This window comes from Astyanax mexicanus, chromosome 15 (assembly GCF_023375975.1).
Source record: "Astyanax mexicanus isolate ESR-SI-001 chromosome 15, AstMex3_surface, whole genome shotgun sequence".
NCBI lineage: Eukaryota > Metazoa > Chordata > Actinopteri > Characiformes > Acestrorhamphidae > Astyanax > Astyanax mexicanus.
In genome coordinates, this window is record NC_064422.1 from 15,263,767 (window position 1) to 15,278,882 (window position 15,116).

A 15,116-nucleotide genomic window follows, 5' to 3' on the forward strand; every position below is an offset into this window, starting at 1 on the left:
TGAAGAACTGAGTGATTGTCTGAATGACTGACTGAATGACTGATTGAAGGACTGAGTGACTGCCTCACTAACTTACTAATTGACTGACTGAAGGAGTGAATGACTAATGGACTGAGTAAATGGATTATGGACTAAGTGACTGTCTGAATGATTGACTCACAGACAAGGTCTGAGTGATTGTCTGACTGATTGATGGGCTGAATGACTGACTGAAGGACTGAGTGACTGTCCGAACGACTGACTAAAGGGCTGAATGACTGACAGACTGGCTGAAGGACTGAGTGACGGACTGGCTGACTGTCTGAATGAATGACTGATTAATGGACTGACAGACTGACTGGCTGAAGGACTGTCTAAAGAACTGAATAACTGTCTAAATAACTGTCTGACTGATAGCAGTCAGTAGATGTCAGATGTGATGTGCCAGCATCCCAAGGGGAGTCGGATTTTGGGAGCAGCGCTGTCATTTATTTCTGGATTTTGTTTGCGCCCTGCGCACTGCAGTGAGTCCTTGTAACGAGCACCTGTGAAGGTGTCTGTCTGTCTGTTGTCAAGGTTCAAATCCATCATTAGCGCACCTGTATTTTCCACAGCCAAGATAGAAATACCACAGAACATTTTCAGCGCACACCTCACTTCCAGATCACCACGCTAAACTCTGATGCTATTTTAATGGCGCAGGTGCATCGCATGAAAATAGACTGTTGCTGGGGTGTAAAATAGCAATGAGCAGTGCAACATGCTTTGCACAGGGTGTACGGTAGGGCCCAATATATCTACTGTATTTAAAGTTGACTTATGCTTTAATTAGTGAACAACATATGGTCATTTATACTAACTTTTCTCCAGTATGTAAAATATTGAAAAAGTAAAAAGCAAGATAATAAGGCCTAGAATTTGCAATGCACAGTTAATTAAAATTGAAGCAGAATGTGAAAGAAACTTTATGCATGGAGGAAAGACTTGGCTGTGTTTTTATGGAAAGCTTTCAGAGAGTGACCTACTGTGATGATGTTCCAGCAGTAAACTAAATATGCTTTAACTATGCTTCACAATGCTGCAGCCTGGCCTGGCCTGCACTGGCTTCCAGTTACATTGTGTTTTGACTGTCTCCAAAACTCTCCTGTTAATGTACAGTTGCAAGAAAAAGTATGTGAACCCTTTGGGATTACTTGGATTTCTGCATAAATTGGACATTATATATGTTCTGATCTTCATCTAAATCACAACAATAGACAAACACTGTCTGCTAAGACTAAAATCACACAAAAATATATGTTTGCATGGATTTATTTAACACAACATGTTAACATTCACAGTGCAGGGTGGAAAAAGTATGTGAAACTTTGGATTTAATAACAGATCAGAACAGTCAGGAGGAATTTTGAAGCATTCTTCATAAAACTGTTTCAGTTCAGCTATAATATTCTTGGGATATCTGGTGTGAGTCGCTCTCTTGAGGTCATGATGCCACAGCATCTCTATTGGGTTGAGGTCAGGACTCTCCAGAAGGTGTATTTTCTTCTGTTGAAGATGAAACCAAAATTGAGTTGTTTGGAAGGAACACACATCGCTATGTCATCAAATCATCAAATCCTTATCCCAACTGTGAAATATGGTGGAGGGGCATCATGGTTTCGGGCTGCTTTGCTGCCTTAGGGCCTGGACGGATTGATGTCATCAACGGAAAAATGAATTCAGAAGTTTACCAAGATATTTTGCAGGAATACTTAAGACCATCTGTCTGCCAACTGAAGCTCAACAGAGGATGGATGATGCAACAGGACAACGACCCAAAACATAGCAGTAAATCAACAACCGAATGGCCTCAACAGAAGAAAATACACCTTCTGGAGAGTCCTGACCTCAACCCAATTGAGATGCTGTGGCATCATGACCTCAAGAGAGCGACTCACACCAGATATCCCAAGAATATTATAGCTGAACTGAAACAGTTTAGTGAAGAGGAATGATCCAAAATTCCTCCTGACTGTTGTGCAGGTCTGACCTGCAACTACAGGGAACGTTTGGTTGAGGTTTTTGCTGCCAAAGGAGGGTCAACCAGTTATTAAATCCAAAGGTTTACATACCTTTTCCACCCTGAATTCAATAAAACCACGAAAACACATACTGTTTTTTGTGGTATTAGTTTAAGCATACTGTGTTTGTCTATTGTTGTGACTCAGATGAGGATCAGAACACAGTTAATGACCAATTCATGCAGAAATCCAAGTAAACCCAAAGGGTTCACATACTTTTTCTTGCAATTGTATATATGATTTGATTTAACTTATAGAACTCACCTGTTACCAGGTTGTCGGCTAAGGTGATGGGCAGGCAGAAGATGCCCACCAGCAGGTCACTGATGGCCAGGTTGAGGATGAAGATGTTGGTAACTGTCCTCATCTGCTTGTTCTTCAGCACGATGAAGCAGACCAGCAGATTGCCCACCATGCAGAGGAAGAAGATGAGGATGTAGGCCAGGATGAAGACGGTGGCCACCGGTGGAGAGTGCTGGTAGTATGAAGAGAAGGTGTAGTTCAGCAGGATGTCGGTGTCGTTGATGGTGATGCACTCTGTGTACAGTATGGTGAAATCCATGTAGGTGGGCTGGGTGGTAAACTCTATAAAAAAAACAATGTAAACATTATGTCAGAGGTAAACATTAGGTTAATTAGGTCTTATTTAAATTTTGAGGTCTTGCAGGTCTTAATTTAGCTCAAAACAGTTTTAAGGAAAGCTGGTATAAATTTAAAGGTGCGAAATCCAACATTTTAAACATTAATATTAGCAAAGTAGTAAGCAGGTACTTTTTTTATATATAAAACACCCTCTCTGTCCATGTTCTCAGCTTTTTGTGTTCCTAGCCAATCCAGCCACACATCTTAAGTTATACATCAAGTCATCCAACAATATGTTGATACAATACAGATATTCATTAAGCCTAGAATAGAATAGAAAATGTGTTTAAAGTTTAGAGCAGGATACCTGCAATGCTAGCCTGGCTCAGTGGGGTAAGAGAGGGTCAATTGAGATGATAACAGCATGGCTCAACAGGGTTGGAGCTGCATTGCTAACAGGAAATAGGAAATAGTGGAGAATAGGAAATAGTGTCTGAGATCAGAGGTTGAGTCACGAAAGATAAATACTTTCTCTTTCTGCTTTTTTCCGGAGCTTCGGATTCTAAAAAAAAAATTAACATTTTCTTATATGAAGGAACATCCTTGTACGCCCACTCATCACCACCAGCGTCAAAGGCCAGAGAACATCTGAGCACAGTCAGAAGAACAGAGGTAAAGGTGCACACACAGTTGGGCGCAAGTTCTGACCTGTGTGAGTTTGCTGCTGCTTATGTGCTGTTTTTTTGTGGGTTAAGGCGCGGGAGTAAATTAGGCTGGAGTGTAGTGGAGTGACCCAGGCAGAGCAGAGGCTTCATTTATAAAGGGTGCGCTCACATTAAAAACAGGCCTGAAATGTGCGTCTATTCGAGCGTGCATTTAAGGAAGGTTTGAGGCGTCCGAATTCCTTAAAAAGATTGTGTAGAGAGAGGAAATTAGTATCATCGTGTGGCAAAGTACGGAATTACAGTGCAGTGAAAAAATTGATGAGTAAAATTTACTTAAAGAAAGTTTTGCAACTTTCTGCATTTGCTTTTTTTAAAGTAAATTTAATTTCAGATAAATTTAAGTAACTTCAACTCGGTTTCAAGACTTAAATGTTACACAGAGTAAATAAGTGAACTGAACTTCAGTCAATCCTTTCTTTTATTAAACTTTACTTCATTTATTTTTACTGAATCAATCCTTTCTTTTATTAAACTTTACTTCATTTTTTTTACTGAATCAATCCTTTCTTTTAGTAAACTTTACTTAATTTCTGCATACAATATTACCTAATTACAATTACTTAATTTATACAATATTACTCAAATAGTTTATGATACATAATATATTATGATTCCTGAAATTTAAATATTTTTAGTTAAAACACACATATTACACTGTCTCAACAAATGGATGGCATGTAATACATTCTTTATGGTATACTACAAAGAATGTATTACATGCCATCTGTTACGCCCTCGCTATGTTTTCCTGTGTTTTCCCCGTTTCCTAGTGTTTCTCTATTACTTTTCCTTCACGTGTGTCTAATTTGTAGCTCCGCCCCTTGTTACCTGTCTCCCCAGGTGTTCATTGTTTCTTGTTTAGTATAAATAGTACCTGTGAATCTACGTTTGCTGTCGGTCTTTGCACCTTCCTACGTTGTCTGTCTCGTCACGTCTTAGCTTTGCCACGTATCGTATTTGCTCTTCTCCACGTTTCTAGTTATTTGTTTAGTTTGTATTATTTGTTTATATCTCTTGTTTGTTTATATTCCTTGTTTTGTACATATTCACGCATTTATCCTTTGTATATATATCCCTAGCCCTGTTTTGTACTTATCTGTTTAGTTTAGCTCTTTGTTTGTTTTCTCTGTTTGTTTATGTATATATATTTAGTCGTTATTCCCCTGTTTGTTTATTTGTTATTTATTAAAGTCTTGTTCTTACCCGCATTTAAATCCGCCTCCCGTCTCATCCCCGCGTCACATAATACCTCGCCACAGGTGATGGCTGAGTTTAATGACCTCCAGCAGGCAGTCGGGAACCAGGGGAGGGTTCTCGAACAGCATAGCCAGCTTTTTGAGAGCCTTGCTAACACCGTTACGGCTCTTACTACCCAGCAGTCAGATCAACACTCTCAGCTAGCTCAGATCACCGCTAGTCTTCAGGATATAGCTGCTCAGCTCGCCCAGCTGAGAGTAGCAACTCCAACTAGCCTAGCCTCTGCTAACCAGGCCCCTGTTAGCTCTCCTGCTATCGCTCCCTCGGCAGCCACTTTTCCGGTAAGCAAGCCCGATAAATATGACGGTTCTCCAGATTTATGTAGAGGCTTTCTCTTGCAAATGTCACTTTTCTTTGCTAATTCACCGGTTAGTGTCGACTCATGTTGCATACTAAGCGTTTTCCTATGTTCTGTTTTTGCTTTCTCGTTACAACCCTGTTTTCGGATTATCGTTTTATGTCTTTTGTTTTGCCCTTATTGGATTTGTTGTACGGTTGGACTGTTTCTCGGTTTCGAACTCGGACTGTATTTTTGACTGCGTCTTCTGGTATCGGTGAGATCGCTGTTTGCCTGGCTTTCCTGTTAGCAGTATCTGTTAGCTTGCCTGCTAATAAACCTGTTTGTACTTTTAACTCTGCTCGCGTCACTCCTCTCTACCTGGCGTCACACCATCCATGTGTTGAGACATGTGTTGAGATTTGGTCTGTTTACAAAATAAATCTTTGAGATTATGTAAATATTTGAATGTATGTTTTAACAAAAAATATTTAAATTTTAGTAATATTGTATAAATTAAGTAATTGTAATTAGGTAATATTGTATGGAGAAATTAAGTATAGTTTACTAAAATAAATAATTAATTCAGCAAAAATAAATTAAGTAAAGTTTACTAAAAGAAAGGATTGATTCAGCAAAAATAAATTAAGTAAATTTTACTAAAAGAAAGGATTGATTCAGTAAAAATAAATGAAGTAAAGTTTACTAAAAGAAAGGATTGATTCAGCAAAAATAAATTAAGTAAAGTTTAATAAAAGAAAGGATTGACTGAAGTTCAGTTCACTTATTTACTCTATGTAACATTTAAGTCTTGAAACCGAGTTAAAGTTACTTAAATTTACCTGAAATTAAATTTACTTATAAAAAAAAAACAAATGCAGGAAGTTGCGAAACTTTTTTAAAGTAAATTTTACGCATCTTCTTGTGTGGTTTGCAAAAGTATTCATACCCCTTTAGATTTTCCATATTTTGTCACATTACAACCACAAACATAAATTTATTTTACTGGAATTTAATGTGAAAGACCAACACAAAGTGGTATACAAACACCTTTTGCTGCAATTACAGCTGCACCTCTTTCAGGGTTAAATCTTCACCAGCTTTTCACATCTAGTGTCTGAAATGTTAGCTCATACTTCTTTGCAAAACAGCTCAAGCTCAGTCAGATTAGATGCAGAGAGTTTGTGAAAAGCAGTTTTCAGATCTGGCCACAAGTTTTCGAATGAGTTTAGGGCTGGACTTTGACTGTGCTATTCTTACACTTACATTCTTATGTTTTAAACCATTTCACTGTAGCACTGGCTTTATGTTTAGGGTCATTGTCCTGCTGGAAGGTGAACCTCTGCTCCAGTCTCAAGTCTTTTCCAAACTCAGAGAGGTTTTCTTCCAGGATTACCCTGTATTTAACTTCATCATTCTTCCATTCATCAACTCTGATCATCTTCCCTGTCCCTGTTGAAGAGAAGCAGCCCCAGAGCATGATGCTGCCACCACCATGTTTCACAGTGGGAATGGTGTGTTCAGAGTGAGGTGCAGTGTTACTTCTCTGCCACAAATAGCGTTTTGCATTTTGGCTAAAAAGTTAAATTTTGCAAACTGCAAACGGGACTTTTTATATTTTTCTTTTAACAATGGTTTTCTTCTTGCCACTCTTCCATAAAGACCACATTTGTGCAGTGCACGACTAAGAGTTGTCCTGTGGACAGATTACCCCACCTGAGCTGTGGATCTCTGCGTTTCGTCCAGAGTCACCATGCGCCTCTTGGTTGCATCTCTGGTCAGTGCTCACCTTGTTCAGCCTGTAAATTTATGTGGATGGCCTTGTCTTGATAGGTTTACAGTTGTGCCATACTCTTTCCATTTCATGATAATAGATTGAATGGTGCTCTGTGAGTTGTTCAAAGCTTGGGAAATCTTTTTATAGCCTAAGCCTTCTTTAAACTTTTCCACAGCCTAATTCCTGACCTGTCTGGTGTTTTCTTTGGATAGCATGATGCTTTTTACTCCTCTGTTTTCTCTTAATCAACCTCTGAGGCCATCACGGAACAGCTGTATTTGTACTGAGATTAGATTACACTCTACAGATGGACTCTTTTTAGTCATTTGCAGTCATCAGGCAACTTCTGAATGCAATTGGTTGCACTCAGAGAAAAGGGGTCTGAATACTTTTGCACCACACTTTTCAGTTTTTTATTTGTAAAAAAAAAATGTTTTGAATTATGCACAATATTCTTTCCACTTCACAAGTGTATACCACTTTGTGTTGGCCTTTCACATTAAATTCCAATGAAATATATTTATGCTTGTTCAGTGTAATGAACCATGTGGGCACACAGGTGCCAACACTGCTACTGCTGATTATCCTCTAACCAAACCGGCAGCACACAGCATCAGTACACACTTACTCACGCATTTCACGGACTGTTATTGTCTATTTATTTATATATTTATGCATTTTAATTTTATCTTTTATGCCGTTCTGCTGTTGATGAATAATTCATTGTATGCTGAATGACTGAAAAGACATTACTGGGTAGGTAATGGCAGGCAGGGCTGAGAGAAGCACGGATAAAAAATAGAGTATGGCATCTCATCAATGTCAAAAGTCGAGGGCGCAAAAATACCAGATGAAAAAAATGACCCAGGGTGTTTTAACATTTTGCGTGCGTAAATGAACTTCTTGTGAGCACAAATGTGAGCAAAAAAAGGGAATACAGAAGCACTACATGTATTACTCATACACATACAGGTAACCTAGCAATGATGCAGCGCTTACAAGCCAAACAGAGCAGAAATGGAACTATTTTAATTGCGTGCTGCGGCCTCGTGCCTGCGACCCCAGCACAGCAGTGCCAATACTACACATTATAGGACTCTCTCGTGTATTATTACTTAAGTATAGTATATGAATTATTCATAGGGGATACTAAATAAATAATCTGTTATTACTGGTTAATTAATATGGTTTTAAATATTTATAGTAGGGTCTGTAAAATGTTTTGTGCTGTAAAATATACTTATTTAATTCAATTACCTTGTTACTGTATTATTTATTTAATTTTACAATTGACAATTACATAAAGTACAGGGGTTGGACAATGAAACTGAAACACCTGTTATTTTAGTGTGGGAGGTTTCATGGCTAAATTGGAGCAGCCTGGTGGCCAATCTTCATTAATTGCACATTGCAGCAGTAAGAGCAGAGTGTGAAGGATCAATTAGCAGGGTAAGAGCACAGTTCTGCTCAAGATATTGCAATGCACACAACATTATGGGTGACATACCAGAGTTCAAAAGAGGACAAATTGTTGGTGCATGTCTTGCTGAGGCGTCAGTGACCAAGACAGCAAGTCTTTGTGATGCATCAAGAGCCATGGTTTCCAGGGTAATGTCAGCATACCACCAAGAAGGACCAACCACATCCAACAGGATTAACTGTGGATGCTGTAAGAGGAAGCTGTCTGAAAGGGATGTTCGGGTGCTAACCCGGATTGTATCCAAAAAACATAAAATCACGGCTGCACAAATTACGGCAGAATTCAATGTGCACCTCAACTCTCCTGTTTCCACCAGAACTGTCCGTCAGGACAATAAATTATTGTGGTCTAAAACCAGGTATTCCGGTTTCATTGTCCAACCCCTGTATGTGGCAAAAATGATGTATACAGAAATGTATAATACTGTATATACTGCATTGTTAATAGTGATATATACTATTACAAAATTTATAGTAGATACTGAGACATGTATTGTGCATATACTAAAAACTTGATATTATTCTGTGTGTAATATTGAATATTTTTTAATGTTAGATGAAGTAAGATGATTAAGTAATGAATATCTGCATTTTATTCTGCAAGATTGTTGCATTGTTTTTAATTTAATATGAACAGAAGGTCCACATGCTTTGAATCATTATGAGTCATGCTTCCTTTTATCAGAATTATAAAAACTTCATACCTGTAAGTATCATAATTGAGGCTTAGAGTGTAATTGAGGCATAAGTGAGTGATCCAGTACTGAATGTGTGGTGATGCGTGTTATGTACAGCACATGGCCGGGGCTGAGCGCACACGCGCCGTGACGTCATCGAGTTCAGTCCGGCCCTGAACCCGTGATTAATTTAATTAATCGGATATGGCCACATTATTTCTGATTGCACTGAATCATAAGAGCATATAATAGCGTAAAAGTAGCGCTGTGGTGCATCACACACACATACACTACTTTATGCCACTTTATCAGAAACCCTTTCACTGTAGCCTCGTAGTTAATATACGGGAAGGGGGTTGGTTTTAATAAAGTGGCCAATAAGTGGAAACACAAGTTACAGTAGGAGTTTCTAAGAAAGTGGCCACCAGAGAGTGAAAGCACAATGCAAGAATGTGTTTCTAAAAAAAAAAAAATATTCTGAGATTAACTGTGATCATACCACAGTTATTATACCGACCCTGCAATCTGATTGGCTAAGAGGTGTTCTATGAGTGCCATTATCAGAAGGTAATGCACTGTAACCAAAGCTCTTCATGTTTTACTCTGACACATACAGGTAACCAAGCAACAATGCAGCGCTTACAAGCCAAACAGAGCAGCAACGGAACTATTTTATCTCACTGTTTGGTTCATAACCAAACATATTGTATTTTCTCATCATTTTTACTCTAAATCTTTCAATAAACAGCGATAATGGAACTGTGGTATAATTGCAGTAATACACTTGAGGTGCTCAGTGTAATATGCAGTGCCAATAATACACTTTATAGCACGAACCTTGAGTGTATTATTGCTTAATTGATCGCACTTGTTCTTGTTAACATGCAAGTTTTTATAGTGGATATTTTAATGTAAATGAAAGAATGAATGTAAGAAATGTAAAATGCAATTATGTTTATATTAGTGGTGTCAATTAAAATACTAGTATATACTTGTATGTTTGAGGGGAGATAAAACCAACGTTGGGAGCTGGAATAAAAAATACATGACAAATTGAAACCTTTTTTTTTTACATTATTGTAAACATCTAAATTTGAACTTTATTTGCTGAGTACCGTATTTTTCGGACTATAAGGCGCACTTAAAAACTTTTAATTTTCACAAAAATTGACAGTGCGTCTTATAATACGGTGCGCCTTTTGTATGGATTTTACTCGTCAGGTTGTAAGGAGCAGTAAACACACACTCCGTGCAGCGTTATAGAGAGTTTCAGTGCTATACAGAGTCCAGAGCCGTGCAGCTCCGAGGCTGAGCAGCAATAGCATTAGCTAGATGCTAACCGCTAAGCTAGCTAGCTTATTCACTGAGATCAGTATTATCTAAATTTTACTCGTCAGGTTGTAAGGAGCAGTAAACACACACTCCGTGCAGCGTTATACAGAGTTTCAGTGCTATACAGAGTCCAGAGCCGTGCAGCTCCGAGGCTGGAGCAGCAAATAGCATTAGCTAGCTTATTCACTGTTCAGAGATCAGTATTATCTAAATTTTACCCGTCAGGTGTAAGGAGCAGTAAACACACACTCCGTGCAGAGCCGTGCCGCTCCGAGGCTGGAGCAGCAAATAGCATTAGCTAGCTTATTCACTGTTCAGAGATCAGTATTATCTAAATTTTAACCGTCAGGTGTAAGGAGCAGTAAACACACACTCCGTGCAGAGCAGCAATAGCATTAGCTAGATGCTAACCGCTTAGCTAGCTAGCTTTTTCACTGTTCAGAGATCAGTATTTTCTAAATTTAGCACTTTTAATACTGCTGGAGCAGTATTATTAGAGTTAGATGCTAATCGCTAAGCGTTCACCGTTCAGAGGTGAGTTATCGGCCTGTAAGTCTGTGCTGCTTTGCCTGGCTAGCATTAGCTAGATGCTAAACGCTAACTCTCTCAGAGGTGAGTTTTATCAGCCTGTAATCTGCTTGTTTACAGTGTTAAAACAAGCTACGGGGGACGAATCGCTAGCTAATATCTCACTGTCTTACCAGAACACGCAGGATTACTCAGTGTAACGCTGTCGTTTAAGTTTGGGTTAACTTTACTAGTTTAGGTGACTAGCTAGCGTGCTAGCGGATAGCTATGCTAACGCTGGTGCAGCAAGCCTTAGTGGACATCTGGAAATCTAAGCTTACTGTAAATAAACTGAAGCACGTTACTCACCCAAATAAACAGTTTTCAGGAGAGGAATCTGTGTAGATTAATATCCAGCACTCGTTTGACTTTGAAAGAGCTAGATTTATATATACTCCACCGGCAAGCGACCACCCCCGGTGGGGGAAGGGAAACATGGCGCCACCCCTGTTCACTTTGATATAGGCACCCTTTCTAGTGTCACTTAACGCGCCTTATAATGCGATGCGCCCTATGTATGGAAAAATAGCAGAAAATAGGCGTTCTTTGATAGTGCGTCTTATAATACGGTGCGCCTTATAGTCCGAAAAATACGGTATAAAAGAGCATTTTCACACCTGTAGTTGGTTTTTATGATCCGGATCCAGTTGATGAGTTTACTTGGAGCGTTTCTCCCTCTGTTTGGTTTGGTTTCACATAGGCACAAACATAAATGCACGAAGTGAATATCAATAAACTACGAGAGCACATTGTCTTATCCGATTGGTCAGAGCTGTCTGGCATGGGAGAAAGAATTAAATATAGTGATATTTTGTGTTTCAGTGCGTATACTGCGTCACTTCAACACAGAATGCTGAAAATTCACCACTGCATGTGGACATACAGTGCACGTAGTAAATGGAGTGGCGCATCTTTGAGCTGTGAACGCTGCACATATCACGCTTAGTGTGTAAACAACATGGAGCAGCATCAAAGACAGTATTTGTTCATAGCAGTATATTATCTGCCTAATCTATCAGATTAAACTGCACCTCATCATCAGTTTAGCTCATATAAAAAGAAGTATATGTGATTTGATTGAGACCAGATCACATTCGCACCAAAAATGAACCATTCCAGAAAAAACATCTGCATGTTGGGTGAGGCAGATTACAGCAGAAGTTGGGGTCAAACTTGATGAAGAAAATCAACTTGCGTTAAAACCCTAACAAAGTTAGTGAAAGCACAAGGCACAGTGGGGTTTTCTAATAAAGTGTCCACCACTGAGTGGAAACACAAGTTACAGTAGGTGTTTCTAATAAAGTGGCCACCAATGAGTGGAAACACAATGTAAGTAGGGGTTTCTAATAAAGTGGCCACAAGTGAGTGGAAACACAATGTAAGTAGGTGTTTCTAATGAAGTGTCCAGCAGTAAGTGGAAACACAATGCAGGTAGATGTTTCTATTAAAGTGTCCACCAGCGAGTGAAAACAAAAGGTACAGTGGGTGTTTCTAATAAAGTGGCCACCAGTGAGTGAAAGCACAATGTAGAGAAAGCGTTTCTAATAAAGTGGCCACCAGTGAGTGGAAGCACAATGTAAGTAGGTGTTTCTAATAAAGTGTCCAGCAGTATGTGGAAGCATAATGTAGAAAAAGTGTTTCTAATAAAGTGGCCACCAGGGAGTGGAAGCACAATGTAGAGAAAGTGTTTCTAATAAAGTGGCCACCAGTGGGTGGAAGCACAATGTAAGTAGGTGTTTCTAATAAAGTGTCCAGCAGTAAGTGGAAACACAATGCAGGTAGATGTTTCTAATAAAGTGGCCACCAATGAGTGGAAGCACAATGTAGAGAAAGTGTTTCTAATAAAGTGGCCACCAGTGGGTGGAAGCACAAGGTACAGTGGGGGTTTCTAATAAAGTGGCCACCAGTGAGTGGAAACACAATGTAAGTACGTGTTTCTAATAAAGTGTCCAGCAGTAAGTGGAAGCATAATGTAGAGAAAGTGTTTCTAATAAAGTGGCCAGCATTGAATGTAATCACAACTTACAGTAAGTGTTTCTAATAAAGTGGTCTTCAGTGGGTGGAAGCACAATGCAACAGGTGTTTCTAATAAAGTGGCCACCAGTGAGTAGAAACACAAGGTACAGTAGGTGTTTCTAATAAAGTGGCCACCAGTGAGTAGAAACACAAGGTACAGTAGGTGTTTCTAATAAAGTGGCCACCAGTGAGTAGAAACACAAGGCACAGTAGGTGTTTCTAATAAAGTGGCCTACACTGAGTGGAAGTACAATGCAACTATGTGAAGGCATTACAGTGAGTGCCTTCTTTGTGCGTCCACTCACTGGTGGCCACTTTACTAGAAACTCCTGCTGTTTCTTGCATTACAGTGAGTGCACTTTTGTCAGGTTGTGTCAGTAGTGCTAATATTAGCCACACTTAGTGCTTTTGTTTTAGCAAAATTAGGCGTTGAGATGTTTATCACCTTATAAACACAAACGAGACAGAAGTGAGCATCTCGGCTGCAGCTCCTTTGTTTTCTTATTTTTGTCGACAGTAGAAAGCATTAGTGGGCGTTTTGTTTCCTGTCTTCACATATGGGCTGTCTTCGCTGCTGTTCTGACGTGAAGATTCTCCCACACAAAGACTGTGCGGGAAAAGTTTGAAGATACCAAACTTTTCAGAATGTTTTAATACATTTTCATATAAATTATTATGATTTATTTGTTATGCTCCAAAAAATCAGCAAAGAATTCTCAATGATTGTAGAAAAGCATAGACAGACAGTGCAGCTTCCCTCAAAAGCGACGCTACCACAGCTCTAGCGCCTCTGCTGGCTGGTTGCAGTATGACTGATATATAGCTTCACGAACCCCTATATGTTTTGATGACAAAACAGCCCAAACTCTTTTTTTCCCATCTGACTTTTTGTCTTTACACTGTCTTTTCGTGTCCAGTCTCTAATTCCAACACTTATTAATATTGAAACGTTTAAATTTCTTTCTCCAAAAATCAGTCTTTAAAGCATACTCTGTTAATTTAATGAAAGGCAGCCTTGGCTAGAGCTGAGCGCCTGCATTACATGGAGTAGCTTAGTTGTAGTCAAGCTGTCAGAAAACTAGCTAGTTAATTATACTTTTACTGATCATTTGGTGTTGTGCTGTTGCTGCGTTGCAATAACAGTCAGTCTGTACAAATTTCTTTGCTCTTGTAACACTGTATCAGGTGGGATGCAGGAAGGATGAGGAGGCGGACGCAAAAGCAAACTACAAGAACATTTATTAAACAAAACAAACACAAAATAAACATGGAATAAACAAAAGAAACCAGGACTGAGGGAAAGGAACAGGAAACATACGGGCTATAAATACACACGGGAAAAGGAAACATCTGGGGCTAGGGGGTGGAGCTACAGATGAACACAGGTGAGGGCAATGAAACACTAAGGAACACTGGGGAACACACTCACAGGCACAGGTGGGAGAAAAACAGGCACGGAGAAGGTAAATAATTTTTCAGATTTTTTTTTTATTTGTACTTCTTACATTTTACAATTACAATTATCTGTTATACTTTTTACTCTGTACACTAAAAAAAAATAGCCTCCTTGCACTGCCACTATGATCAGGAGATTGCTTGTTCGAATCCTGTTTATGTAGCTTGCCATCGGCTACCGCAGCCCTGAGAGAGCCTTGCTCGCTCTGAGTGGGTAGATGGTGCTCTTTGCCCTCATCACTGTCAATTAGCACAGGGCATCTGTGAGCTGATGTATCTGAACCAAGTCACTGCGCTTTTCTCCGAGCGCACTGAGATGCTACTCAGCAATGTTGCAGCAGTTTAAAAAGTGGTGGTGGCTGACTTCACATGTATCAGAGGAGGCAGGCATCCTAATGAGTGGTTTGGGTATTTGGCCGTTTGAATAGGGAGAAAATTAAATTAAAAAATTAAAACTATATAAAAAAAAATACTTGCATTGAACTAAAATACATTCATTTTCAATGGGTATATGTGCAGCTGAAACAGGGAGCAACGCAGCCCAATCTTATGTTCTTAATGCCATTATTTCTTCTTTACATTACTTCTACTTTTCTACTTTTAGTTTTGAAACCAGTACTTTTAAACTTCTACTGGAGTAAAAAGCTGGAGTTGATACTTTAACGTCTACAGAAGTATTTCTAAACTTCTACCTCAGTAATGAATGTCAATACTTTTGACATCTTTGCTCTGTTTCGGTATTATTATTCTTACAACCATTTTAAACAAATTTAAGAGGATTTTACTGAATATTACACAGATCAGGCAAAACATTAAAGCCATACAGTCACCTTGTATCTACACCAACTATATATTTCAGCTCCATTGAGCATATAGGACACTTTGCACTTTGTAGACTCTAGTCCTGTATCAGTTTCACTGTTTACTTTATTA

The 15,116-nt window shown here is 39.0% G+C and overlaps 1 protein-coding gene across 1 annotated transcript in view; it reads right to left on the minus strand.

Annotated features, from left to right (window-relative positions):
• The window catches only part of LOC103043335 (neuropeptide FF receptor 1), a 40,933-nt gene that overhangs the window by 9,392 nt on the left and 16,425 nt on the right, over window positions 1-15,116 (minus strand). Inside the window, exon 2 of the mRNA XM_022669066.2 lies at window positions 2,304-2,624. Within this exon, the coding sequence (XP_022524787.2) occupies window positions 2,304-2,624 (321 nt within the window). The remainder of the gene's footprint in view (window positions 1-2,303; window positions 2,625-15,116) is intronic.